This window comes from Cyprinodon tularosa, unplaced genomic scaffold (genome assembly GCF_016077235.1).
Source record: "Cyprinodon tularosa strain WSP-4 unplaced genomic scaffold, ASM1607723v1 ctg522, whole genome shotgun sequence".
NCBI classification, from domain to species: Eukaryota; Metazoa; Chordata; class Actinopteri; order Cyprinodontiformes; family Cyprinodontidae; genus Cyprinodon; species Cyprinodon tularosa.
The window spans coordinates 849,897-875,879 of NW_024039255.1; the positions used below are offsets into that span (position 1 = coordinate 849,897).

Consider the following 25,983-nt stretch of genomic DNA (forward strand, 5'->3'; position numbering starts at 1 on the left):
TTGTGAGGTCGCACACTGATGTTGGACGAGAAGGCCTGGCTCTCAGTCTCCGCTCTAATTCATCCCAAAGGTGTTCTATCGGGTTGAGGTCAGGACTCTGTGCAGGCCAGTCAAGTTCATCCACACCAGACTCTGTCATCCATGTCTTTATGGACCTTGCTTTGTGCACTGGTGCACAGTCATGTTGGAAGAGGAAGGGGCCAGCTCCAAACTGTTCCCACAAAGTTGGGAGCATGGAATTGTCCAAAATGTCTTGGTATGCTGAAGCATTCAGAGTTCCTTTCACTGGAACTAAGGGGCCAAGCCCAGCTCCTGAAAAACAACCCCACACCATAATCCCCCCTTCACCAAACTTTACACTTGGCACAATGCAGTCAGACAAGTACCGTTCTCCTGGCAACCGCCAAACCCAGACCCGTCCATCAGATTGCCAGATGGAGAAGCGCGATTCGTCACTCCAGAGAACGCGTCTCCACTGCTCTAGAGTCCAGTGGCGGCGTGCTTTACACCACCGCATCCGACGCTTTGCATTGCACTTGGTGATGTATGGCTTGGATGCAGCTGCTCGACCATGGAAACCCATTCCATGAAGCTCTCTGCGCACTGTTCTTGAGCTAATCTGAAGGCCACATGAAGTTTGGAGGTCTGTAGTGATTGACTCTGCAGAAAGTTGGCGACCTCTTCGCACTATGCGCTTCAGCATCCGCTGACCCCGCTCCGTCAGTTTACGTGGCCTACCACTTCGTGGCTGAGTTGCTGTCGTTCCCAAACACTTCCATTTTCTTATAATACAGCTGACAGTTGACTGTGGAATATTTAGGAGCTAGGAAATTTCACGACTGGATTTGTTGCACAGGTGGCATCCTATCACAGTTCCACGCTGGAATTCACTGAGCTCCTGAGAGCGACCCATTCTTTCACAAATGTTTGTAAAAACAGTCTGCATGCCTAGGTGCTTGAATTTATACACCTGTGGCCATGGAAGTGATTGGAACACCTGATTCCAATAATTTGGATGGGTGAGCAAATACTTTTGGCAATATAGTGTATTTTGTAAACCAGCTAAAGTTGTAAAGAAACTGAGGCTGGATCCAAATATAACCAAGACAGGTCAGTGACGTTTGAACAGTTTAAAAACAGCTTGTTTGGAGAGTGGGACAGAATCTGAGCGGAGCAGACAGGCTGCAGGCAGACAGGTGGGCAGCTTGTGTGAGGCTTTAGTAGTTTGTGATCCAGGAGAGGAAGGCAGACAGTTTATGCGGGACTTCTCCGATTTTGTGTTCCAGATAAAGGGGAACAGGCAGAATAGAGAGGATATCCAGGAAGGCAGAGTCAGAAAGGTTTCATACGGGCTCGGTATCAGGAGACAGAACGGGTCAGTAACGGGCAGACAACAGATACTTTTAAGAGATGCTGGAATATTCTTATCAGGTTGGCACAAGATAATCTGGCACTGAGGACTGGTCTGATGGGGATATTAAAGTGATGGAAACAGGTGACGCCAGTCAGAGCTGATTTGGGATGGGTGGAGCAGAGCAGGTGTATGGCCTGAGTGATCAGCCCGGAATCAGTGCGGAGATCATTAAAAAAGTTTAGGTCCCCAATAACTATGATTTAATTAAGTTGCTACATCACTGAAGATAAAGCCCCACTTGTGAGTGAAGGAGAGCTGTAAATACAAAGCCTAAGGAATGTTAAAAGGAAGAGCTAAGAATCACTTTTTTCCCTCTGATGTTGATAGAAGCATGTTTACTTAAACTTTTTAGTCTAATAAGAACTGATATTCCTGTTGCTCTTTTGAGACAATCTGTCTTGTGTATATTCCAGCCCCCAATGCCAATTTCTTTGTCAGTGATAAAGTTGCCAACCCATATTTCAGGTAAGACGATTACATCAGCATTGGTGGATTAGAACCAAATATAAATCTAAATGAAGGAACCAACATCTAATCCTTAGTTAAAAAACTAATGCATACAACCTTGATTGAGCCATAAACAACCTGCACATAATGGAATGAGGAAGAGAAACATGTTTTTCTTATGAAGAATATTGCCACCAAAATAACAACCATGATTTTTTTGAACAGCCATTACACCATATGAAGATGAGAGGTCAATAGATAGAACGGCATGATTAAGTTTAAAGTCAGCCGATTATTTCTTACAAAATCCAAAGCACATGACCATTAATGGTTGACTTGCTGTTCCCACAGAGTGAATACATAAAACTTACAGCTGGGCTTGTTTTTGCCTGGTGTCTGATGGAGCCTGGTCTTCACCTGAAGCCTACTACTGGTGGAGCCTTCTTCTTCTTTTCCAATTGGTAGATCACAAACCTCCATAACTTTCTCCTTCTAAATGTTTGTTTTCTTCTCTAGCAATAAACATACAATCCTGTAAAACATCCTCCAATTTTTCCATCTTATTTGAGCATTCATTCTCTCCATAATGAGTCATATCCTTTTTCTATGTCAAAACATGCAACAATCATTGGTTCCTTTGCTTTCAGTCTTATTTCTATATATTTACTGGCAGCACCCAGAGCGGTAATCATTACTCTGTTCTCTATATTCAAGAACATTTATTAATCTGGTGACTTTTTTTTTCTACATCCATATGCTCTTTTGGGTTGTTAAAAGCTATTGATCTGTAGTTATCTGGGCAGGTAGCCAATAAGCCAAGAAATTGGCTTATTGAAAAGGCAGTATTGTTGTATGTTCATAGAAACCTACTGCAAAGGCAGATCAGCGTCATTGCATTATTGCAAATATTATCAGTTCAATTTGTTGAAAACTTTAAATTAGAATCAGCTTTGTTCCTGTGGAAATGATTGTCCAACCTTTGAAGGAATGGAAAATCACTGTGAGTTAGATGCTAATGACAGAAAAAAAAGCATTGCAGCCACAAAAAGCAACCCCCCTCCTACATCCTTCCCCTATTTGTTTGCATCTTTTATTCCTGAAATAGTCCAGGAACTTGTTGACATTCATTGATGTTCAAGTGTCGGGAACTCACCTTACCACAGACACAGCATAATAGTACATGGGATAGTCCGTGATCAGGTCCTGTTGTCTTTCTATGGACCTCTCACTTAGTCACCCCTTGCTCTAGTAAACCTGGGTTTCCTATAGCAAGGTGTGTGTGGCGCCCAAGTGTGGCGCCCTCTGGTCGTGTTCAGGATGATTAAGAGTTCCTTCCTTTTCCGCCTGGATGGGGACATTATCCTGAGGAATAGACAGCCTGCTGATACTTTTTAGAACAAGGCAACTAATCTTTGGCAATCAGAGGAGCATGAGTGGGGCTAAACACCCGTTGGTACACTCCAATCCATACAGACGTCAGTGGGAAAAATTCAGAAGAGTTTTATTTACTAAATCAACAGGCTGAACTGAAGTTTTCCATCACAGTCTGCAACAGGGTCCCAAGATTTTTCAATTTTTAAATAAATCTTAAATTTTGTTGAGGCAAACAATGAAAAAATGTGCCACAATTTGTATTTTTTTTTACATTGGATTTTCATCATGAAAAACAGAAATAAACTCCATATAATAAAAATAATAATAATAATAATCCCAAAGGAAATCACATGTAAACTCAGATTACATGGAGTTTCTTTAAAAGGGTTGTAGATACTGATGGCAGCAGGCAGGAAGGATCTCCTGCAGTGGTCTGTCCTACAGCGGCTCTGAAGAAGCCACTGACTGAACACACTTTGTTTTTGTAGAACAACGTATTGTTATAACATATAATAACACGATAAGTTTCTTCTTCTGTCAGCAAAAAGTGAAGTTAAGTAAAACAAGTAAAGCAAATTTAGATACTTGCTGACAGTTTAAAAAGAGCTAAGACAAAACTTGGTAAAATAAAACAGAACATCTTCAGCACATACTGACACGGAAATATTTACCCTTGTCATCTGATTTGTTACTGTTTGACAACCATCTGTCTTGACAAGCTTAGATGGAAATAATTAAGATATTCTTACTATATTTTGTTTTGAATTCTCTAAAAGCCATAAATCAATATAAATTGCGTGATCAACATGGTTTGCTTGAGGAAAAACATGTAATTTATCAAAAATGTCGGTTGTTCACTCGCTTATCCAAACCTACGGTAAATTAAAACCTACACATTTTCATGGTGTCTAGGCTACTTGTGTAAGTGTAGATTTTATCTTTGTAAATCCAATTTTATAACCTATTAAATGTGCTCTGCAAAAGGACTCACTGCCAACATTTTTTGTGCTTTCTTTTGCTGACTTTTTAAACGTTGACACTAATAATGACTAAAGCGAATGAGAGTACATTTGGCGAATGATAATCTGCAGAAAACAAGGCAACAAACATTTTTCTTTAATATTTTTGCTACAGTTTTGAACTATAGTAAATTCTAATGTTTTACATTAAAGGTGTTTTTCATTCTATGTTCTGTTTCCCATTTATGTCTCTGTCTTTTCTTTATTATGTTTAGGCCAGTACCTTCATCACACAGCTGCACCAGCGTTCTCATGCATGAACAGGTTCAAATGAGGCCATTTATAAATAGCTTAAATTTCCCTATAAACTTTGGAGTTAATAAAGTTATTTTCTATGAGAAAGTTGAGCTAAACGGCTTCTGGGAATAACCATGACAAAGATTAAAGTCTGCTTCAAAGCAGTTTTACAAATAAACACTTGCTTTTCAATACAGATAAATAGGATTGTTCATTTGTGTGTAATTTTTGCAACACTCTATTGAAGAAATACAGTTAAAGAAAAAGTCCGGTCATATTCAGGAGTCAAACTTCTGAAAGTACTTTAAGTATGAAATTGTTTTTAATTAAGAGTAATTTAATTTGAATGTGCTTTACCAGAGACATCCATGTTTGTCAAAGAGCACTACTGCCAGCTACAGGTTTGTGACGTCACAGTGCGGTATCAGCTGTTGAGCAAGTCCCAGTGCAGTATCTGGTTTGTCACAACACGCTATTATCAAAGTCATCTTGAAAACATTCTTCTTTGAAATGTTGGCTACATATGATGTGTTTTTTTCTCTGGCCAGAAGTTCAATGGCAAATCCTCCCTCTTCAAGTTGGCAATCCAACGTCAAAACCCATGGTGGATTATGAATCGGAAAGGTGAATTATTTTTCACTTTTACCCAATGTATTACAACATCCAACTGCCATGCATACGGGCATTGCTAGTTTAACTATAGCTGTCGAGAATCTCAATAGTGAAGTCCTCTGGAAATCCTCAATAGTTGTTGTTTAATTGCAGGGGTGTCTAGTTGTTCCCATTGATTTTGCTTGTAAAGCGGGGAGAATGGCGCTAGGCTTAACGCACTGTGACGTCACTGACAGAAGATGTCTGGAGTCAGTGATCATGATGAAAAATTTGTTTTTTAAATTTTTTTACTGATTAACGCTAAATTAATTAAATCACCGCAAATGTATTAGTTTTAGGTACAGACAATGACCCATTGAGTATTCCTTTCTGACCTGACTTTCCTTTAAAGGTGATAAGAAGACAGCTTTGTGTCCTTTGACAGAACCTGTCTGTCAGTAATACTTGGTTGTTTCCTTGTGGCAAAAAATCTATTCCACATCCACTAGAAGGCTGGACTTTCTGAATCACAAATCTGTGATCGGTTTCTTCTGTTATCTCATTACAAAGTGTCTCATAGGAATAAATTTATTTTCCATTAATAAAATCAGGACTTAACGACAGTATAAATACATAAATCTTTATTTACTTATTTACTTAATGCACTCGGTTAACAGTGTTGGTATCACATTAAAAAAAACTGTAACTCTCCATGTGGGTTTAAGTTATAATAGGAACCTTTATGTGTAGTTTGTAACCAATAAATGCAATATAATCAAGTTTTTATCTTATAGTGAAGGTGAAATGGTAAAAAGGAAAAACTGAACTAAATAACTAAATATATGAGTCATTATCTATTTGGATAGAGTGGATTTGCCTTTGGAGCTAAGAACAACAGGGATATTATAAAAAAAACATTACACAATACAAACTGTCAATGTTAATTTCCTACTATATAGATACAAGTTAAATACAAACAATACATCTGAAATCTTTGTAAAAATTTTAACCTACAACACTGTCTCATAAAAATGTGGTAACAATACAATATATATATATGTATATATATATACTTGATACAAAGCATCAGTGCATCATTGTTCCCCACATCATCTAGAAAGGAATGGATTTATTTCTATTCACAAATACAGTTTTTTTATTTGAGTGGTTATTGAACACAACTTAGCTGCATTTTTATCAGGTCTGTGACCTCTCAAACTTTCACCCCACAGTACTTTAGGAGGCAAGAAAAAAACAAAACAAAAAAAACATATGCAGTCAGGAAAACTGCTGCTGACCCAATCAGAAGCTTTATAGAGCAATAAAATCAGGCTCAGAGAATAGCCTTCTCTGGGTGGAAATCTGAGACAGAAACAGAAACATAAACAAAATATTTTGTTTATGGTTGAATCCGGATGTAAAGCAAAATGAGTAACAGCATTTGCAATAAATTTGCAACTTGCTTTTTGTAGCGTTTTTGCATCAAATTCCTATGAATCGTTTTTCTAAAATACATGTATACCTATGAATCTGCAGACAATAATATGCATATTTATCCAAATTATATTTTAGGTTAGAAATAAAGAAGAGGAGATCAAACTAAACGATAACAGAGCATTTAATCCACACCAAACTGACACCAGTATAAGTTATGTTAATGTTTTGCTGTTATATTAAATCTGACCCTGTTTCCTTCTTTAACCTGTGAGTTTTAAAACTCTGGAGAACAAAATAACAAGTTATTTAAACCTGAGTTGGCAGAGCTATTTTTGTTTTATAAAATAATAAAGAGATTTTTAACAGGATTTCTATTTCTCTTAACAGTATACAGTAATCTTTAGGTGAAAATTAGTAAAAAGCCTTTGAATTAATTAAACTCCTAATGCAGTAGCATAAGCTTCTATTGATTGATAAATTTTTTTTTAAAATATAAGACCTTTATTTGAATGGAATTTATTACTTGTGGAAGAAACATAGGTAAGAACCTTAAATAATTAATAGTGTACCAATTATTTTAAAATAATTTTTACTCTTAGTGGGTCAGAGTGTTTAGCATCTTATAACTTCTGTTTTCTTCTGATATTAATGTAATCTCACGCAAACACTTGTTCCTCTTAGGCAGAACGACAAGAAAGCATGCCATTTAAAGTAATGCAGACAGGTTTTGATTTATATAAAATACTCATATAAATTGGAGTTTGAGTAATTATGAAAGAACTCTTAATTTTATTAAGGTTTAAAGCAGATGAATCCGTAAAGCACATGACCAAGTTATCAACCTGGCTTTACTTACCATGATCATAAAAACAACTGTAAATCTTTTGAGATTATGCTACATAAGTGAAAGATTACCTTAATTTAAGATCTTTTTAAACATTTAGGAAAGGTATTCTAAAGCTGTAATATACTCCATTCTGTGTTTAACGTGTTTTAATGCTTGACTGTATGATCTGGTTGAACTGTAAAAGTGCCTTGAGATGACTTGTGTTGTGAACTGGGGCTATATAAATAAACTGAATTGAATTGAATTGAATGCTCTACACAGCTCCTTTAATATTCTAGGGTAAAGATAAAATCGATATGGTTTGTTTCACAGTAGATCAGAAAAATACCTGAGGACATTTTTTTTTAGCTTTTTGACACACCAGTGAAGGTTGGAACAGACCAGCAGCATTAACACAAGCCAACGTGGATAAACAGGAATCAGCAGTCCACATAGATCCACAGGGGGAATGCAGCGGAGCTGAGTCACTTCTGAGTACATAAAGAGGGAATCTCGTTTTCCTCTCCAACCATTACGCAGAGGCGTCACAACAGAACAGAACAAAGCCGGGGGGCCTTGGCGCTTCCGCTCTCAGATATTCCAAAGAGGTTCAGAAGGGAGGTTACACAGGAGGGGTGGAGTAGCGCACCACATAGTTGTAGTCAGGTGGAGGACTGTGACACTCCAGGCTGGCATCCAGAGCTGAGTCGTCCAGACTGAAATCTAGAGGGGGAACGGTGGGCGGAAACTTCTCCTTCTCTGAGTCGTTCAGAGCAGACTCTTTACTCTTACTCACCGCCTTCATCCTGAAAACACAAGAGACCCTTCAGTTAAAGATGGCTGACAAGGGCCATTACATTAAATAAAAAAAAGTAGCTCTCAAAAAAGTAGCTCTCTTTTTTTATTATATTTTTCTTAGTTTAAGAAGAGAATTAGATAAAAAAAATTATATATTTAAGTGAAACCTCTAAACAGTAGAAGATGACTCGAAAAAGGAGTTTATATGCATGTTGCACTTCTTCTGTAATTTTTAGTTTGGATTTTTATTCGTGGACCTAAGTGAAAGTTGTATTTTAACCATCTGGTACCTTTGCTCACTTTAATCTACATGTTTTGCGTTTTTTCTAAGTACTGCTCCTTAGGGTTCATTTTCATCTATGTATCTCTTCTGGTAACTCACATCACTTCTTTTACTTCAGATATTTTCAGCTGTTTCTCATCCCAGTGATAACTCTGCCCAGTATTTATTCCTCTATTTAATAATTCTTTCTAATTTATTCTGTATTCAACTTCCCAGGTCAATTTCCTTATTTTTTTCTAATTAAACTCGGATTAAGTCTTGTTTCTTGCTCTGGACTTTATAAATACAGTTCTGTCATAAAGTCAACCTTTCTTACTTTAAGGGTAAATAGTCTGTACTTATTTAGTGCTGTTTTTCAAAGCAGGAGACCAAAGCGCTTACACTATATTCAGTCCTTCACATACATTGTAGCCACAGCTGCCCTGGGGCTCGCTGACAGAAGCAATGCAGGTGAAGTGTCTTGCCCAAAAACACTGAAAGGGGTTGGTGGCCTAGTGGTTAGAGCAGTGCACTTGTGCTCTGAGAAGGTTGCAAGTCCCGGTTTGATCTCCACAGCCCTCACACTTAGTCCCTGAGCAAGATTGCTCCCCGGGTGCTGCACAATGGCAGCCCACTGCTCCCCAAGGGGAAGGGTTGAATGCAGAAGAGAATTTCTCCACTGTGAGATCAATGATGTTCAATTATCATTAAAGCCAGAGCCAGGGCTTGAACCGACATCCCTTTGGTTGCTGGGTAATCTCCTACTGTACATCCAGCGCCACTGTCACCAACTAATTAATTACTTGTCTAAATTTGAACTTTCTTTCAGAACACAAAGTGAGCTAAAGTAATTCCAATATTATTCTTGATTTTTAGATATATGGGTGTTGTTTTCTAAATCCAAGCAGATTATATCAGGAATATAGCCATAAAACATTAATTAAATAAAGCTTAACTCTTCATTGATTCCCTACCCTAATTGCTTCACTCTGTAAAATGACTGTGATAAACAATAACTTATGATAAATGTACTTTTTCTTCCAAAATATTCAAGGTTCAAACTACATTTTGACCCTAAGAAACATTCTACAGGGTCAATAAAGTATCCAATTAATTTTCTTTTTAATTAAGAGAAATCCATCCATCTTCTGTCGGTTATCCATAAATATCACAGTGGGCTGGTGTCTATCCCCAGCAGTCTATGGGCGAAAGGCGGATTATACCCTGGACAGGTTGCCAGTCCATTGCAGGGCAACTGGAATTAACAATTTTCAAACACAAAAACAAACCAAAGGTCTCCTTTACAGAAATTAATGGCCTTTTGATTTATTCATGGGTAATAAAGAAACTAATTTAGCATAACGTCTCATAATTATAAAGTTTGATGCTGCTTGATCATTAATTGTAATCATTTTGACTTTTGTGATACTCAACTTCGTTAAAGTATTTTTTTTTTTTTTTTGCACTTTAAAGACTTAATAATACATTTAACAGGAAATGAAAATTGTCTTTAGCAGAACCCTAAATATAAATTAACCTGCAGTAAATGTTTATTGTTTTTGGGTTTGGCTGGAGCAGCACATACCCCTCTTTTTGCTAACAACTGAACTAGAATCTTTGAAAAAAAACAAATTACATTTTATCTTAGTCATAAAAAATAAGTTAAGTTTTCAGTTATTCTCAGCCTTTATAGGTACACAAGAATTGTATTTCTTTTCACGATTATAATTATTCTATTTTAGAAATCATAAGTGTATTATGAAACTGAAGTTCTGTAATTTTCAATCATACCATTTTAAACTCTAAATATCTGACAACTTTACCTTTATGTTGCAGATTTTCATATTTCAAAATGGTAAATAATCAGTGAGGACAGACAACATTGCTTGCATCCTTAATCTTTTTGTTTAGAAGGTGTTCATCATATTTGCCTGTTTTATACACTTCTGTTTAAATATTATCCTATGTGAGTCATTATCAGCAGAAAAGAGCCTCCCTCTTTTATTTTTCATGTAATTAATCATCCAGTTTTCTTGTTGTTGTTTTTTTGCTTCATTTCAAGATTATAATTAAACTCAGTCTTATTGTCTTGGTAGGTTGCTACGGTTTCCAGAGCGTCCCTCCTTACAGCAAAGGGTCAGTTCTCAGCAGGAGAAGGACAAACCGCCATACTGGTATTTTTCTCTGATTAATAAACTTCAGTTCAAACCACCCACTGATGTTATTTTTGTCAGTATGAATAAGAGAGGTTCATTTCTGGTGAGAAATATAAAGCAGAATGGATACACATGTTTTTTTTTTTTTACTGAGTGCAGATGTTAAAATAACTTAGATTTTGTGAGTTTTCTTGTTTTGTGTTTTTTTTTTTTGGCTGAGAGAAGGGAGGTCAGATGAATGCAGAGGCTACTCCTGCAGGGGAGGTCCTTGTAAACCCTCTTAAGTTCAAAGAATGGCAGTGATTGAGTGGCTGCCCAGTGAGAGAGTACTCCCCATGAAACATAGATCATTGTCTCGATACTTGGTCTAAGTTTTTGTGCCAGGCTGAGGACTTGATTGGACAGGCAGGCCTGTAATGAACTCTCAGTGTTTCGTTTTCAGATTTAAAGGACACTCTAAGCATAGGGCTCTGGTGTTTGGTGAGCTGTTAGGGAATTTCAAAGCCTCGGAGGTTGTCTTCAGCTTTTTCCCATATGTTGCTCCAATCAACATCTGCTTACAAGTAAAATCTTAGTCATTGCTGTTGCTTCATTCAGGTTGAAGCTCCTTTTTCCTCTTTGTCTCAACAGGATAATGTGTCATTATTGGATTTTTAAGTAAAACATATCTTAAAGTAATCTAAAATGCACCAAGATTTGGGGATTAAAACTGCATGATTGTTGTTTCAGATGCTACAGCAAAAATGGCCACTCTGTTAGTTATCTCTTTATTTGGCACTTTTGACTCCTACACAGTTGCTTTAGACAAAAGAGAAAACAAGCTGCTGACTTTTTAATGTGTGTGCATTTGTATGAAAGTTATAGCGTCTACATTCCATCCCATTGGGACAGTTGCCAAGCTGGTTATTGTGGTTGCTGTCTGTGTTTGTGTTGGTTAGCTGCTTTTAAAGGGCACTGCGAGGTTGCATCTTACGTACGCCAGGGCCATGATGCTCAGAGGTCGGCCTGCCAGCGATTCAAATCGTATCAGCGTCTTCATGTCGGACGAAAGGTCCATCCCGCTGTCTGATTGACCCTGAGGAGGACAAACATAGAAAGATGACAAATAATTTCCACTGAAATTGTTACAAAACAACTTCCAAATATGCTCCTAGGATTAAAATTCCCCTTTTTTATATCTACTTATGGTCTGTTGCATTATAAAGCTGCTAAAAATCTATGGAGGACAGTGTAGCTGTAATTACCTGTTTGTGTGTAGTGTAGGTTTATAAAAAAATATATATATATTTTCTTTAAAGAAAAATCACTTTATTGGAGACATCTTTTGTTTTCTTATCCCTCACTTTTAGGATCAATTATAAGAACCACACAGAAACAAAGCAGCTAAAGTCTGAAATAAAAAAAACCTGAAAACTTTCCACCATTTCTTCAGTTTGAATATAAGTAACAATATTAATAGGAATGAGTTTATATTAAAGTTAAAGAGCTTAATTTAAGTATCTTACCTCCTGGTTTTCATTTTTCCCATTCTCCATGGTGATCTCATCAAATGTTTTCACACTAGCAGGACGGATCTTTATGTTCCTTGGAACGAGAAGCAGAAATATCCAACTTTAAGACTTTGTTCTGGTTTGATTTAAGTGTCAAGTTCAGCAACAGAACTGCGGGAACCTAATCATTTACATGAGAAATCTTCAGCATCCATGACACTGTACTTTGATAACACACACTGTTTGCTTTGTATTTCAACACTTAGAAGTTTAAACAGAAGCTCCGTTTTTGCTTTTGGCCTGACTGGCATTACTGCCTTTCAGCGCCTGCTCAATAAACACTCTTGGAGGAGCTGTAAAAACCCAAGAGCTCAACAAATATTGTTATAAGTGGACTTAAATCTTGACGCCAGCGCTGTGTTTTTTTTAGGATGGGTGGGTGGGGGGGGGGGATTCCTGGCGGGAGCAACAGTGGCAAAGGCTCAGGAGCTGCAAATCTGAACATTTCTTATCAGGTCCTCATTGTGTTAGTCGTAGCTAAACATCTTTTCTAAACTATGTGGGAGCATAACAGAAACATTAGGTGCTTTTAGATATTTTTCACCACAAAAAAAAGGCAAATAATCTTTGCTTGTGTTTAATAGTGTGAGAGCTGGTTGATGTGTTTGTGTTTTAGCAGGTTCCTGAAGAGAGCAGCGGTGCAAGCCAGGAAAACAAAGCCTGCACAGCCAGACATGTAGCTCTGTGCAGCTGGACACACACACACAGCTGCTTGTGCATGAATTTGGTGAATAAGCAAAAACGTAAGACAAATAAAAAATATACAACATGTTAGAGACGGATCAGTCACTGAAGATCCCCAGGGAGGAATAAAGGTCAACGTGAAACATTTTAAGATAAAGTCTTCCGATTGGAGATTTTATTTTTCAACCGAGTACAAAATTTTGTGCCATTTCTAAAGCTGGGACAAGCAGTTGTGTCAATGAGTGGGACAAGTGTTTTGGGTTCATTTTCCTGTAAAGTAGCCAATCCAGGTTCTCACCAATTGCCTCCTGAGTCACGATGGGAGATGGGCCGTGAAGACGTCTCCTCAGTCTCCTCGGTCTGCTCTCTCACCTTCGCCAGCAGGGCTGTGTTGATGGGTATGTAGTGTTTTCCCTCCTAAATCAACACAAGAGGTAGATTTATGGCTGGTGCTGTGTGTGCTGTGCAAACAAAAACATTCAAGGTTGGTGGCGACAAGCCAAACTAACGGGGGTCATGCTTATTAAAGGAATAGTACACCCAAAACATGATTAGCCTTCATTTTCTACTCACCCCCATGCTGAACAAAACTCTGGAGTACTTTTTTGATATCTCAAATGCATCTGGAGATCTGGGAGGCTTCTTGCTGTCTGCTGACATTCAAATAATGGAGGTCTATGGCGCCCGAGACAGAAAGGTCCATAAAAGTCCATAAAAACGTGTCAATATTCCTCCATACTGCTCGTCCAATGTATTCCAAGTGTCCTGAGTGGGTAGCGTCCATAATTTACTCGAAACGAAGTCATTTAGAATGTTTTTAGAGCATAAACAGTAGTGTATAGGATTTCCTAATAGCGCCCCCATGCGCGCTCACGACGCTACGGAAGCCGGCAGACCAAACCAGCGCATTCAGCTCGGCAAAGAACTCATGCTCTTCCTCAACACTGAAGTCCTCAGACATTTTTCTTTCGTTGTTTCTTTCTTTGCACAGGTAAACAGCACATTTCTTCTTCTACGCTTGCATTATCGGCAGAGCAGACGCTGAATGCGCACTTCCTTCCGGTTTGTTCTGCCGGCTTCCGTAGAATCGTGAGCGCGCATGGGGGCGCTATTAGGAAATCCTATACACTACTGTTTAGGCTCTAAAACGTTCTAAATGACTTCGTTTCGAGTAAATTCTGGATGCTACCCACTCAGGACACTTGGATTACATTGGACTAGCAGTATGGAGGAATATTGACACGTTTTTGTGGACTTTTGTGGACCTTTCTGTCTCGGGCGCCATAGACCTCCATTATTTGAATGTCAGCAGACAGCAAGAAGCCTCCCAGATCTCCAGATGCATTTGAGATATCAAAAAAGTACTCCAGAGTGTTGTTCAGCATGGGGGTGAGTAGAAAATGAAGGCTAATCATGTTTTGGGTGTACTATTCCTTTAAATTCAAAACCAATTAATATGGAGTTTGAGCAGCGCTGTTCATCACCAGGCCCTTTTCTGTTTTTTCACATCATGCAGGGAGAGAAATTAAATTCCTGTATCTTTGCAACACCTTGCTTGAAATGTGACAATAGATCCTGCAACAAAAATGTTTAAAAAACTGAAAAGTGGAAGGAAAATAATGCATAAAATCAACACCTTCCAGGTTATTGGGTTGGTTTTACCTACTCAGACCATTTTAAAGAGCCTCAGCAGATCTTAGTTTTCAACTCTTGCAATAGATTCTCAGCTGGATTGAGATCTGGACATTGACAGGGCCAGTGCACCATTTGAATGTGCTTTAATCTGAGCCACTGCAGCTCCAGCTCTATGTGAACCTCTACCCCATGCTCCTGTATATACTTTGAAATCAGCTTTATAAAGTCCAGTTGTGTCAAACTTTTTCTGTGTTCATATCTTCAAATTTTGGGATATTGTTTTGTTAACTAACTCTCTCATTTTTACTTTTGGTGCTCTCCTTGGTTTTCATAATGCAGTTTGTTGCTTCTTTTGAATTTCATTGAAGGGCATTATGATAATGGGCAGTAAATACAAATGCACCCCACACTTTCCAGATGTTCATTTGTGGAAAAAAAAACACCTAAAAATAATTGTAGCTATATTTTTCTTAGTTTCTTCAACAACTGTGTTTTTTTATCTGAGATTCTGATAAAACAATGTGCTATAAATTTGCTTCTGGGTGACAAAATGTCAAAAAATGCAATGGTTACAAATACTTCTGTGTGTCTGTATGTTGTAGACAAGAAGATTTAGAAAAAAAAAAGGGATTTGCACAAGCATTCTTTAAAGCAATGTTATGTACCGTAAGCAAACCAAATAGATAATTGTGGTTACATTTCTTACAGGTTAGGGTCATTGAGCATCCCCCTAACAGTAACACAAAGTCTGTAGTCTTAGACTCTGATCACTGTCCACACAGACAATTTAGAATGACTTGCATTACGCATTTTTCAGCATGTGATTCTTTTTTATGGGAAGTGCTGCTATGCCATTTCAAAGAATGCTGAGAGTTCCCTTCCTTGTCCTTTACAGCAAGCATCATCTTGTTCTGAATCTACAATCATCAGGTTTTTCCAACACTATGCAGTGCTTGTATCTAGTACTTGTAATCTAGTCAGTAATACAGTGACCACTGATATGTATTATTGGATATGTGTCTCTAGTGTGACACACAGGAGACTGGCTTTGACGGTTTGTCTGAAATATAATGAAAATGTAATAGACATGAAATGTAATTTGTAAAAAAAAAAAAGAGAAACAAATAAAGCAATATACAGATTGTTTAAATGAGAAAAATCAAATTATTTTACCTGATTAATTATAGGTTGTTTAATGATGCAATGCAAGGTTTTAATATTCACAGTAAGTTGTTTAATAGCTGAATTTATAAAGAGTTCATATATTAAGAATTTGTTATATTTTTGTAATATATTTGTTATATTTTATAACAAATATGTTTTAAGCTAGTTGTGCAAGATAGACCATGCTAGTGTTTTGATTTTTTTGCCACTAGTGTTTATGTCTGACCTGCTCTGTTATGAACAAATGTTAGCTGAAAGCCTGCCAAAGCATTTTTCTTTTTATCTGGGCTTCAGTCTGGGAAACCTGACAATGCAAGGTTTGTTTATTTAAAAATCAAGCTGGACCAGAGCAGAGCCTTAACTGTGATACAATAATCACGACTAGACATCTTGAGCTATTAAAGCAAGTAGAAAGCATCTTTATAGCATTGTAAACCCATAAATACATTAATGAACAGTTCCAACTCTTCTTATGGATTTATGTTTGGGGGGAGTATGTGTGTTTACATATCATGTCATCAGCAATTTTTTCAGCTTTAATATGAGCCATATTTTATAAAAACTGTAATAAAAAAATAAAGGTGCTGCGACCAGTTTTATGACAGCTGGATGTGCACGTCCCATTAAGATGGCATGGTTTTGACTCAATGCATAGCAATGGCGCCTGGCCACACGTCATTAACTGCAGTCCAGTAATACCTATAAATGACAGTGATTTCATTTATACACAGTTAAAACAACTACGAGAATACTTTCAGTTCTAATTTTTGTACATTTCTGCTCAGGAGTTTTTCCTAAAGTTATCGGCACGTCTTTAATGTTGGGCTTTTAATGGTGCACTACAATATAAGCACTCGTTTTCCTATATGCATGCAATTTCAGAAATATTATTTTAGCTTTCATCTTATATTATCTCAAGATTTTCTTTAATTGCTGAAGGGATATATACAGACAGAGAGGCCCTAATATACCTCCAAAGAAACATTTGGTCCTGTCTGTTGGGAAGAGTAACAGACAGAGGACACAACGTAAGTACATAACGTAACATAATTTCATAGTTTTGGTGTAAGGGCCTGTCTAGACAGTAGGTTTAAGCCTGCTTTGCTCAGTCTAAAACAATTCTGTATGTGTGTTTAATCAACATCCATTTTAACACCCATTTCAACCATCAGTACCAAACTGACTTACTATAAGGAAGCACCTTGAGATGACATGTGATGTGAATTGGCGCTATATAAATAAACTGAATTGAATTGTATTACTGTAGGTTGGACTGGCAACCTGTCCAGGATTTACTGACCAGTGGAGGCTAGACTGTGAGCCTCAATGGAAAATAAAAATATGACAAATAAATTAAAGCCTCTGTACCTTATGTCTTAAGTTCCTTGAGATTAGTTATATTTTGTAATTTTGTAAATAGGAGCTATATTAATAAACAGAAAATGATTCTAATCAGTCAGTTTCCCTGTCAACAATTACTCCAACCTGAAATTTTTTTTTTCTGAATTATACCATGTCCAGCTGGCGTATTATTTGTTATTAATGTGTTTTACACCTTGTTTTTACTCAATTTATCAGTATGTTTGCAATGACAGAGGAGGTAAGATACTGTGCATGTGCACAGGAGGGAGTAAACAAGGAAGCAGCTTACCACAGCTAAACCAGTAAGCACCTCCCTGCGAAGTGTGAAAATAATGAAGAAAGGTCCAATATACAGTGAGAAAAACACACAAAAATATTTGACTCCTAAAAGGATAAGACTCAAACTTACTTATACAGTGAGTTTTTTAAGCGTCAAAAAGCGTCCAAGTTGGATGCTAGTGTACTTTGAAGTCAGACACTCTAGATGCTGCAAAAGTTTAAACAGTGTTATAAATGGATAGATACGTGGATAGATTGATTGCTTGGTTCCTGCCTTAATGATATGTCATTTTTTGCGTTTGTTAAAATGGAAATTTTCTTTTCCCTTCATGTTCTGATAGGATGCTCAGGGGAAGATTGACTAGAACTCGGATTTGTCGTGGATGGGTTTCAGTTTATTTAATCAATGTCCATTGGTCTTTGAAAATGCTGACCTGTCAATTGACTGAGATGCATTGCAGGACAGTCGGGCTCTATTAAGTAGCTGCCTCAACTGTAGCCATCCGGCTTTCTGATAGTTCTGCAGTACTACAGTAGACAGTGGCATATTTCTTTATGCCTGTTTATTGCACCCACTATTTGATTTACCGGTAAGCTAAAAAAAAAATAAGACTCAAAACACCACCAGGATGGATATAAGAGTTTATATCCGTATTTCATTATGATCAAATGGCTTTTGGACTTTTTGCTATAGGCATATAACGTGATTGTACACCTTTAAAGTTGAAGTGGATATGACCTACAGGCCGATGACTGAACATTAACTTCTAAATAACCGTTAATTCACTCAGTTGGACTACATGAGCTTGAAGCTCAGACTAGTACACATAGTGGTTTGTTTAGAGTACTGTACCTGTTGTACGCTGGCCTGAAGCAGGTCTCCAAGCCTCTCCACCAGATCAATGAAGGTCGGTCGCTGCTGTGGCTCTCCCTGCCAGCAGTCCAGCATGGTTTGATATCTAAAAGGAGAGGAGAAACGTCTGAGCACAAAGTTCAACCTTTCAGCACACTGAACAGATTCTCCTGAAGGAATCAAGCCTGGGACTGTGTGTTTGGACTGATGCAAAGTGGTATGTAACACTTTTAGGAAGAGGGAGAAGAACATAAGGGTTTTGGTGGTCCTTTTATTCCTCTACAGAAACAAGTGTACAGGTTCTGAGCTTCTGGGCTGTGTCTCAAGCAGTGGCGGATCTAGGGGGGCTACAGCCCTGGATGGATCTACTTGGGCTACAGCCCTGGATGTTTCCCCAAGATGTTAAACATCAAGAGAATGCTCTTTTTCCAACTTCTGTCACTTTAGCCTGACAGAAATAAAAGTCAGTCACCAAACAGTTTTCCAACACGTAGTGTGTATTATAACTTTTCATTGGTGACATAAGACGATGGAAACTGGCTGATCGCAGGCCACAAAAATTAAGAGTTCCTAATAAGAAGAGAGAGTAGACTTTCTGGAATCCCGTTCCAATGTAAAATATGACAGATTACTGGATTAAGGACATTTCTAGTATATGATGTGCTATCACACATAACCGTTTTCGAGGAATTTGGAAACAAATGCTCTTTATTTCCCAGAGATTTGGGAGGAGGAGAGGAGAGAATGGATATTTCAGCTGCCTGAAATAATCAGTTCACCCTCCATAACATGGGAAGAAATTAATTCCCCTGAAAGTCTTTAATTGTCTTTATTCCTCTCTTCATCATCCTCTTTATTTTCTGTTTAAATGTTTATCTATCAATTTACAAATATTCCAAAAAAAGTTCAAAACCAAAACCTGGACTTTGTTTTCCAAGCTTGAAGATGTTTTGCTTTCCATTGAGAGAGATTTCTCAATTCAAAATGTCTGGAGCAATGCTAATGCAGACATTTTGAATTAAAAATTGAAAATACATTTCATAAAGATCATCAAACAAGAGTCATATTTATTTTAACTATTTTTTTATTTCAAAATATAAAATAATAAATGTTTCAAACATAATGACAGATTCAAAACATTTTTTCTATTTTTTCTATGTTGTTTTTTTTTTGGGTGGGGGTGGGGAGAGGAATATATCAGGTAGCTAAAATATTTTATTTCCCTCTCATAACTTTGCCAAATAATGATCAAACAGCCCTAAATCCACAGAGTTTGTTATTGAAGTGAGGAATAAACACAGTTAAAAACTTGCAGGTAAATGAATTTCTTCCCATGTTATGTAGGGGGAATTTTTATGTGTGATAGCATGTAGTATAAGGCCCTGATCTGCTAGAATCTTAGATCCTCCCCTGGTCTCAAGGCATTCAGCTGCTACCAGCTCTCTGCTGAGCTGTCAGCATCTCTAACCATGTGAGGAGCTTTGAACCTTTATGCCTTGACCTCCTTTGTTTAGTGGAGGATAATAAACATCGCTCCACTGCTGCCTGTCTCAGTTACATGCACTGCCTGCCTCTGACTGCCATTCATCTGTGACAACTAGTAACATACAGTGCCTTGCAAAAGTATTTGAGCCTGTTAAGCATTTTCCTATTTTATTGAAATATAACACAAATCTCAGGGTATTATATTGAGATTTAATGCAGCTTCTTACAGTCTTCCTTCAGGGTTGCCTTGTATTTAGCTTGATCTTTTTCCAATCAGACCTGTTTTTTTTTTTTTTTTTTCCAATTCTCCCAGTATGATAATTCCACTGCAAAGCGTTATCTCAACACAGCATTTGAAATACAGGGCAAAATGTTTTACTAATTATCTCTAACAAACTGCTGAAGTCTTTCTGTGATATCTGTGTTTGTACCAACATTAAATTAAACAATAATAGCTTATATGTCACAAATGAAGGTAATCAGTTGCACTGGATGGTACCCATTAGGGTTTAAAAACTAATGTGCGGCACACATTTCAAATTTCTATTTAGAAGAAAATCTTGAAAACCTTGATTTTACTGCTACATCATAATTATTGTAAAGAATATTTTTATTAAATCTGAGAAGTTCTGGTTTAATTATTAACCCCTTAAATATTGAATTTTCTCAGGTTTTAACCGGCTCATCCAGATAGCACCCCTCCTGGATGAGATGGTACATGTCTTATTGAGCAGGAAGTACACACAATGTATCAGAACACAGTTTAAATCACACTTCCTTTCTGCTCCTTAATGAGAATGACTAACACAGCCCTGCATGTTGGTGATTCTTTTGAACACAGAGTTGTTTTTTGTAAAGGAAAGACTAGGGATGTGATGGGAAATGAGCATCCTTTTATTGTGCACCCACTCTTTCCAAAGCATCCGCCGCATTCCTCTCTGATGGATCATAACATCACCACAGTCTGGAGGAATTTATGCCGACAGAGGCTCAAATTAATTAAAAACTCTTCTAGTGTTGTGCGTTTTTAAACATTCCTCTATTCTCAAATTGGTATGAAACGCTTCATGGTCCCCAGACCTGATTTAACCCCCACAATTCAGCACAATGAATTCCATTGCACCAGTGTGCACCCTGTTTGACCTGATTACTAGGTTTATCAACACTTTAGATTAAAAGCAGACAAAATTCTTGTCAATAATCTTCAAATTTGGGTTTCATTTCCCATTTACATATTCAAATCATTTCTCTTGTGAAGCTGATAAATAATTTTGTTCTAGGAAAAGAAAATTATAATGCACTCTACATAACTAGAGGTTAAATTAAAAGCAGACGCAATATGCACAGACATCATCCTAAGGCTGCAAAAAAAAAAAAAAACAACATCACACATTGCTGACTGACAGCAGCGTTACCAAAGAAGAGGACCATGCTCTTCAACATATATTCATTTCAAGTCCCCCAACTTCTGCTTATAAAAGAAACTTGGTTGAACTTGTGCACGTGGCCATCTGATGCTCAATTTCACGTGTGTCACTGCTATTCAGAAAGAACTCCAAAAGCCCAGAGCCTGCATGGGCAACCAGTAGCTAAAGTTTCCTGTCCAACATTAAGAGCCGACTCTTACAGGCGTCACAGGCAAAAAGCTGCAGGTAAACTGGAGAAATTAGACCCTGTTCAAATATAGGTTGCTGTGGCTGCTGCTGTAAATATAGTCATGTTTAGCAGGAGGTATGAGTCGGATGATTAATTATCCACTAATTTGCTTATGTTTTACTTGGCTCTTGTAAAAGTATTGACATACAATAAGCTATGAATTAAGGAGAGCCTCAATCTTCCTAGTATTTCAGATCAGTTCCCAGTATTTCAGGTAATATTCTACCCAATAATATTTTAGTTTGGATGGAGAGCATCTGAGACTGTAGGAAATTGATGTGTTTTGATGTAAATTAAGTTGTAGCTCCGGTTGACGGTTTCCTGTTGGATGGTAAAACTCTATTTCATGCTTTTCCAAAATGTTCCCGTCTTCATCATGATCCACATTATGATTCTGCCACCACTATGTTTAATTTGATACTATTCTAGGTGATGTCTTTCTGTAGATATCCACCACACATATGTGTTTGTAGGCCAAAATGTTTGGCTAGGTCTTATCTGACCAACAATTTTCTTTAACTTGTTTGCTGTACCCTCTGCGTGGCTTTAGGGAAAACTGCAAACATAATTTCAGATGGTTTTCCATAAACAATGGCTCTCTTTTTTAATAAAGACTGGATTCCATTAAGGTATATTAGAGTGAAAAAACTGAGTACAAAATGCAATTCATTAATTTTTTTTCAAACACATCTTTCTCCTTTCACATCCCATGTCTTCCTTAGGATTAGTTTTTCACCTAAAATCCCAGTATACATTAAAATGTGTTACTGTTATCTGAAAAATAACTTATTTAATGCCTTTCAATCATTGCTGTTTATTAAAATTGTAACTCAATGTCTATTTAAAAGCCCCCTAAAGACTTACAGCATGTCTTAAACTTCCTTTTTTCCTGTTGTACTGAAGAAAAGTGAAGAGAAAATTCTCACATTTCAGAAGGAGCGTAATCTGGTGCTCTCATCCGGGTCCCTTCCTTCAGCCTGCAGCAGAATTCCTCATCAATCTGGACGCCAGGATATGGAGAGGCACCTGGGGGGGAGGAAAAAAAAGCAGGACGTCTGTATTACATTTAGCATACAGCATTTGTTTTCCTTTAAAAAGAATAATTTATAGAAATACATGAATGGGATATACTGAGTGGCTGGATGGCGTAGTTTTAATAATAATAATGTGGCTTGACATCAAACAGAAAATGTAAGCATGAGTTTAGAAAATGCATGATTAACTACTGATCGGCTGAGAGCTATTTTAAGATAAAGGACTTGTGATCAGAAACAGTTGCATGACGTAGCTGTGGCTTTTTACATACAGCAAAAGAACAGAGCTGTTATTCTCATTCAGCCTGCGCCATAAATCCATCTGTTTTATCACTCAACCAGCTCGAAGGGGGGGACGTCTGCTGAATTTATTTACTTTTTATCCCCAATGTGGGAAATAAGAGTTCGAACCCAAAGCTGCCATGAGAAAACATGACATATAATATCTAATATTTCATGATAAACTGAAATATCAGATTTAATTTTTATTTGTTTAAATCCTCCATTAATCATTTTTAGTGTCTCTTCAAAATATGTTTCAGTTCCAAGACTTGTTCACATGGATCAAAACTCCAGCAGCAGCTTAAAAGGGCTTAAGTAGGTGAAGGTTGATGGGAGAATTGAAGGTTGGGGGAGAGTTGGCCTAGTGGTTAGAGCAGTGGGCTCATGCTCTAAGAAGGTTGCAACTACCTGGTTCAATCCCCACAACCTGCACCCAGGGTCCCTGAGCAAGACCCTTAACCCCGCACTGCTCCCTGGGTGCTGCACAATGGCTCCCCAAGCGGATGGCTTCAATGCAGAGGTAAATTTCTCCAGTGTGAGACCAGTAAAGTTAAATTATTATTAAAATAGCCACAAAAAAAAAACTGCCATCAACTACTTGCACACTGGAAAAATGATCTAGAAATAAGTAACATTTTCTTAAATTAAGTGTATTTACCCTTAATTTGAATACTCATTCCATTATTCAATGGAATGAGTATTTTTACTAGATAATTAGACAATTACCAAATAATTCGATGACATGCACTTTAAATAAGACAATGCAAATGTGTTTTATTATTTCACATCTAAATTGTCTTGTTCCATTGACAAAGTGTCTATTTTATCGCCTCAATTCAAAAACAAATGCACTTATTTTAAGAAAAAAAAGGACTTTTTTGCACTCAAGCAGTGGAGGATCTAGGGGACAGCTACACAACTTTTTGTTTTTTATCTGAATAAATAGAAAGGAACTTATTTCAGACAATTTTTACAAACAATAATAAATCAACTTAAAAAAATACACAGAAAAAGAGACTGGATCGTTCTAAACAGACCTTAGCAAAAAATTAAATATAAAACTGGTGTTAAAAAAAAGAAAAACTAGTGTAACTATTTTTACACTGATATATATCTTTGGATGAAAAAAGATAACATTTTTAAGAATTGTAGTCAATAAGGTAGAAATATGTTGAGGAAAAAATATTTAATGGTTTCTGACCAGTAAGTGCAGAAAGGGTTGGGTCTTGGGATAGTGAATTTGACATGGCCGCCATTACATCCCAGCAATTATTTTTTTTGGAAGTGCTGCCAGTAAAAAAAATATATTTTTTTTTTCTCGCCTCACTGTCACAAATGTAATTACAGGTGCTGGTCATAAAATTAGAATATCATGAAAAAGTAGATTGATTTCAGTAATTCCATTTAAAAAGTGAAACTTGTATATTATATTCATACATTACATACAAACTCATATATTTCAGATGTTTATTTTGTTTAATTTTGATGATTACAAATGACAACAAATGAAAATCTCAAATTCATCATATCAGAAAATTAGAATATTGTGAAAAGGTTCAAAATTGATGGCCCCTGGTGCCACACTCTAATCAGCTAATTAACTCAAACCACCTGCAAAAGCCTTTAAATGGTCTTTCAGTCTAGTTCTATAGGCTACACAATCATGGGGAAGACTGCTGACTTGACAGTTGTCCAAAAGACGACCATCGACACCTTGCACAAGGAGGGCAAGACACAAAAGGTCATCGCTAAAGAGGCTGGCTGTTCACAGAGCTCAGTGTCCAAGCACATTAATAGAGAGGCGAAGGGAAGGAAAAGATGTAGTTGAAAAAAGTGTACAAGCAAGAGAGATAACCGCACCCTGGAGAGGATTGTGAAACAAAACCCCTTCAAAAATGTGGGGGAGATTCACAAAGAGTGGACTGCAGCTGGAGTGAGTGCTTCAAGAACCACCACACACAGACGTATGAAAGACATGGGTTTCTGCTGTCGCATTCCTTGTGTCAAGCCACTCTTGAACCACAGACAGCGTCAGAAGCGTCTAAAGAGAAACAGGACTGGACTGCTGGTGAGTGGTCCAAAGTCATGTTCTCTGATGAAAGTAAATTTTGCATTTCCTTTGGAAATCAAGGTCCCAGAGTCTGGAGGAAAAGAAGAGAGGCACTTCATCCACGTTGCTTGAAGTCCAGTGTAAAGTTTCCACAGTCAGTGATGGTTTGGGGTGCCATGTCATCTGCTGGTGTTGGTCCATTGTGTTTTCTGAGGTCCAGGGTCAACGCAGCCACATACCAGGAAGTTTTAGAGCACTTCATGCTTCCTGCAGCTGACCAACTTTTTGGAGATGCAGATTTCATTTTCCAACAGGACTTGGCACCTGCACACAGTGCCAAAGCTACCAGTACCTGGTTGAAGGACCATGGTATCCCTGTTCTTAATTGGCCAGCAAACTCTCCTGACCTTAACCCCATAGAAAATCTATGGGGTATTGTGAAGAAGAAGATGCAATACACCAGACCCAACAATTCAGAAGAGCTAAAAGCCACTATTAGAGCAACCTGGGCTATCATAACACCTGAGCAGTGCCACAGACTGATCGACTCCATGCCACGCCGCATTGCTGCAGTAATACAGGCCAAAGGAGGCCCAACTAAATACTGAGTGCTGTACATGCTCATACTTTTCATGTTCATACTTTTCAGTTGGCCAACATTTCTATAAATCCTTTGTTTTTATTGGTCTTCAGTAATATTCTAATTTTCTGATATGATGAATTTGAGATTTTCATTTGTTGTCATTTGTAATCATCAAAATTAAACAAAATAAACATCTGAAATATATGAGTTTGTATGTAATGTATGAATATAATATACAAGTTTCACTTTTTAAATGGAATTACTGAAATCAATCTACTTTTTCATGATATTCTAATTTTATGACCAGCACCTGTATGTAGGGCTCTGTGGTGCTATGGGGTTCTTCTGCAGGCCCTGGAAACCTTATTTTGATGCATGAAAAAAATGGGATGGCAAAAACAGTAAATTTAAAATATTAAATCTAGGCACCTAGAGGTGAAAAAGATAAGACCATTAGAACAAACCTGTAGCTCTGAACCATCTTGAGAGAATTTGGGTCAAGAAAAAGTCATACTTTGAAATATAATTTAGGAATTACTGTATCTTTGGTAAAAGAGGAACAGCAAGGCTGGCAATAACTGTGTTTCTAATGATGGGTTACAAAATATTTTATTCTGACAATGGGAGTTTTTCTCCATATAATTTAATAGATTCCAATAAATGTTGTTTTTATATTTTTTCTCTACCACAGGTAACAATATCTTTCAGAAACCCCTTCTTTTATGATGCTTTGCTTTTACTCTTTGTTTCTTGATTTATGCTTTTAGGGCCCAGCGTACAGCACCCAGCTGTAAAAGTGTCACTG

The 25,983-nt window shown here is 37.4% G+C and overlaps 1 protein-coding gene across 2 annotated transcripts in view; it reads right to left on the reverse strand.

The window, feature by feature from the left end:
* Positions 1–5,708: 5,708 nt before the first annotated feature.
* Positions 5,709–25,983, reverse strand: part of kdrl (kinase insert domain receptor like) — a 62,758-nt gene continuing 42,483 nt past the window's right edge. Inside the window, exons 25-30 of one of the 2 annotated variants that reach the window (XM_038303969.1) lie at positions 22,156–22,255; positions 18,089–18,194; positions 13,094–13,212; positions 12,067–12,145; positions 11,539–11,636; positions 5,709–8,151 (exon numbers count right to left, since the gene is read on the reverse strand). In XM_038303969.1, the coding sequence (XP_038159897.1) occupies positions 7,968–8,151; positions 11,539–11,636; positions 12,067–12,145; positions 13,094–13,212; positions 18,089–18,194; positions 22,156–22,255 (686 nt within the window). In that variant the 3' untranslated portion in view covers positions 5,709–7,967. The remainder of the gene's footprint in view (positions 8,152–11,538; positions 11,637–12,066; positions 12,146–13,093; positions 13,213–18,088; positions 18,195–22,155; positions 22,256–25,983) is intronic. The other variant, XM_038303970.1, reaches the window with a different exon arrangement.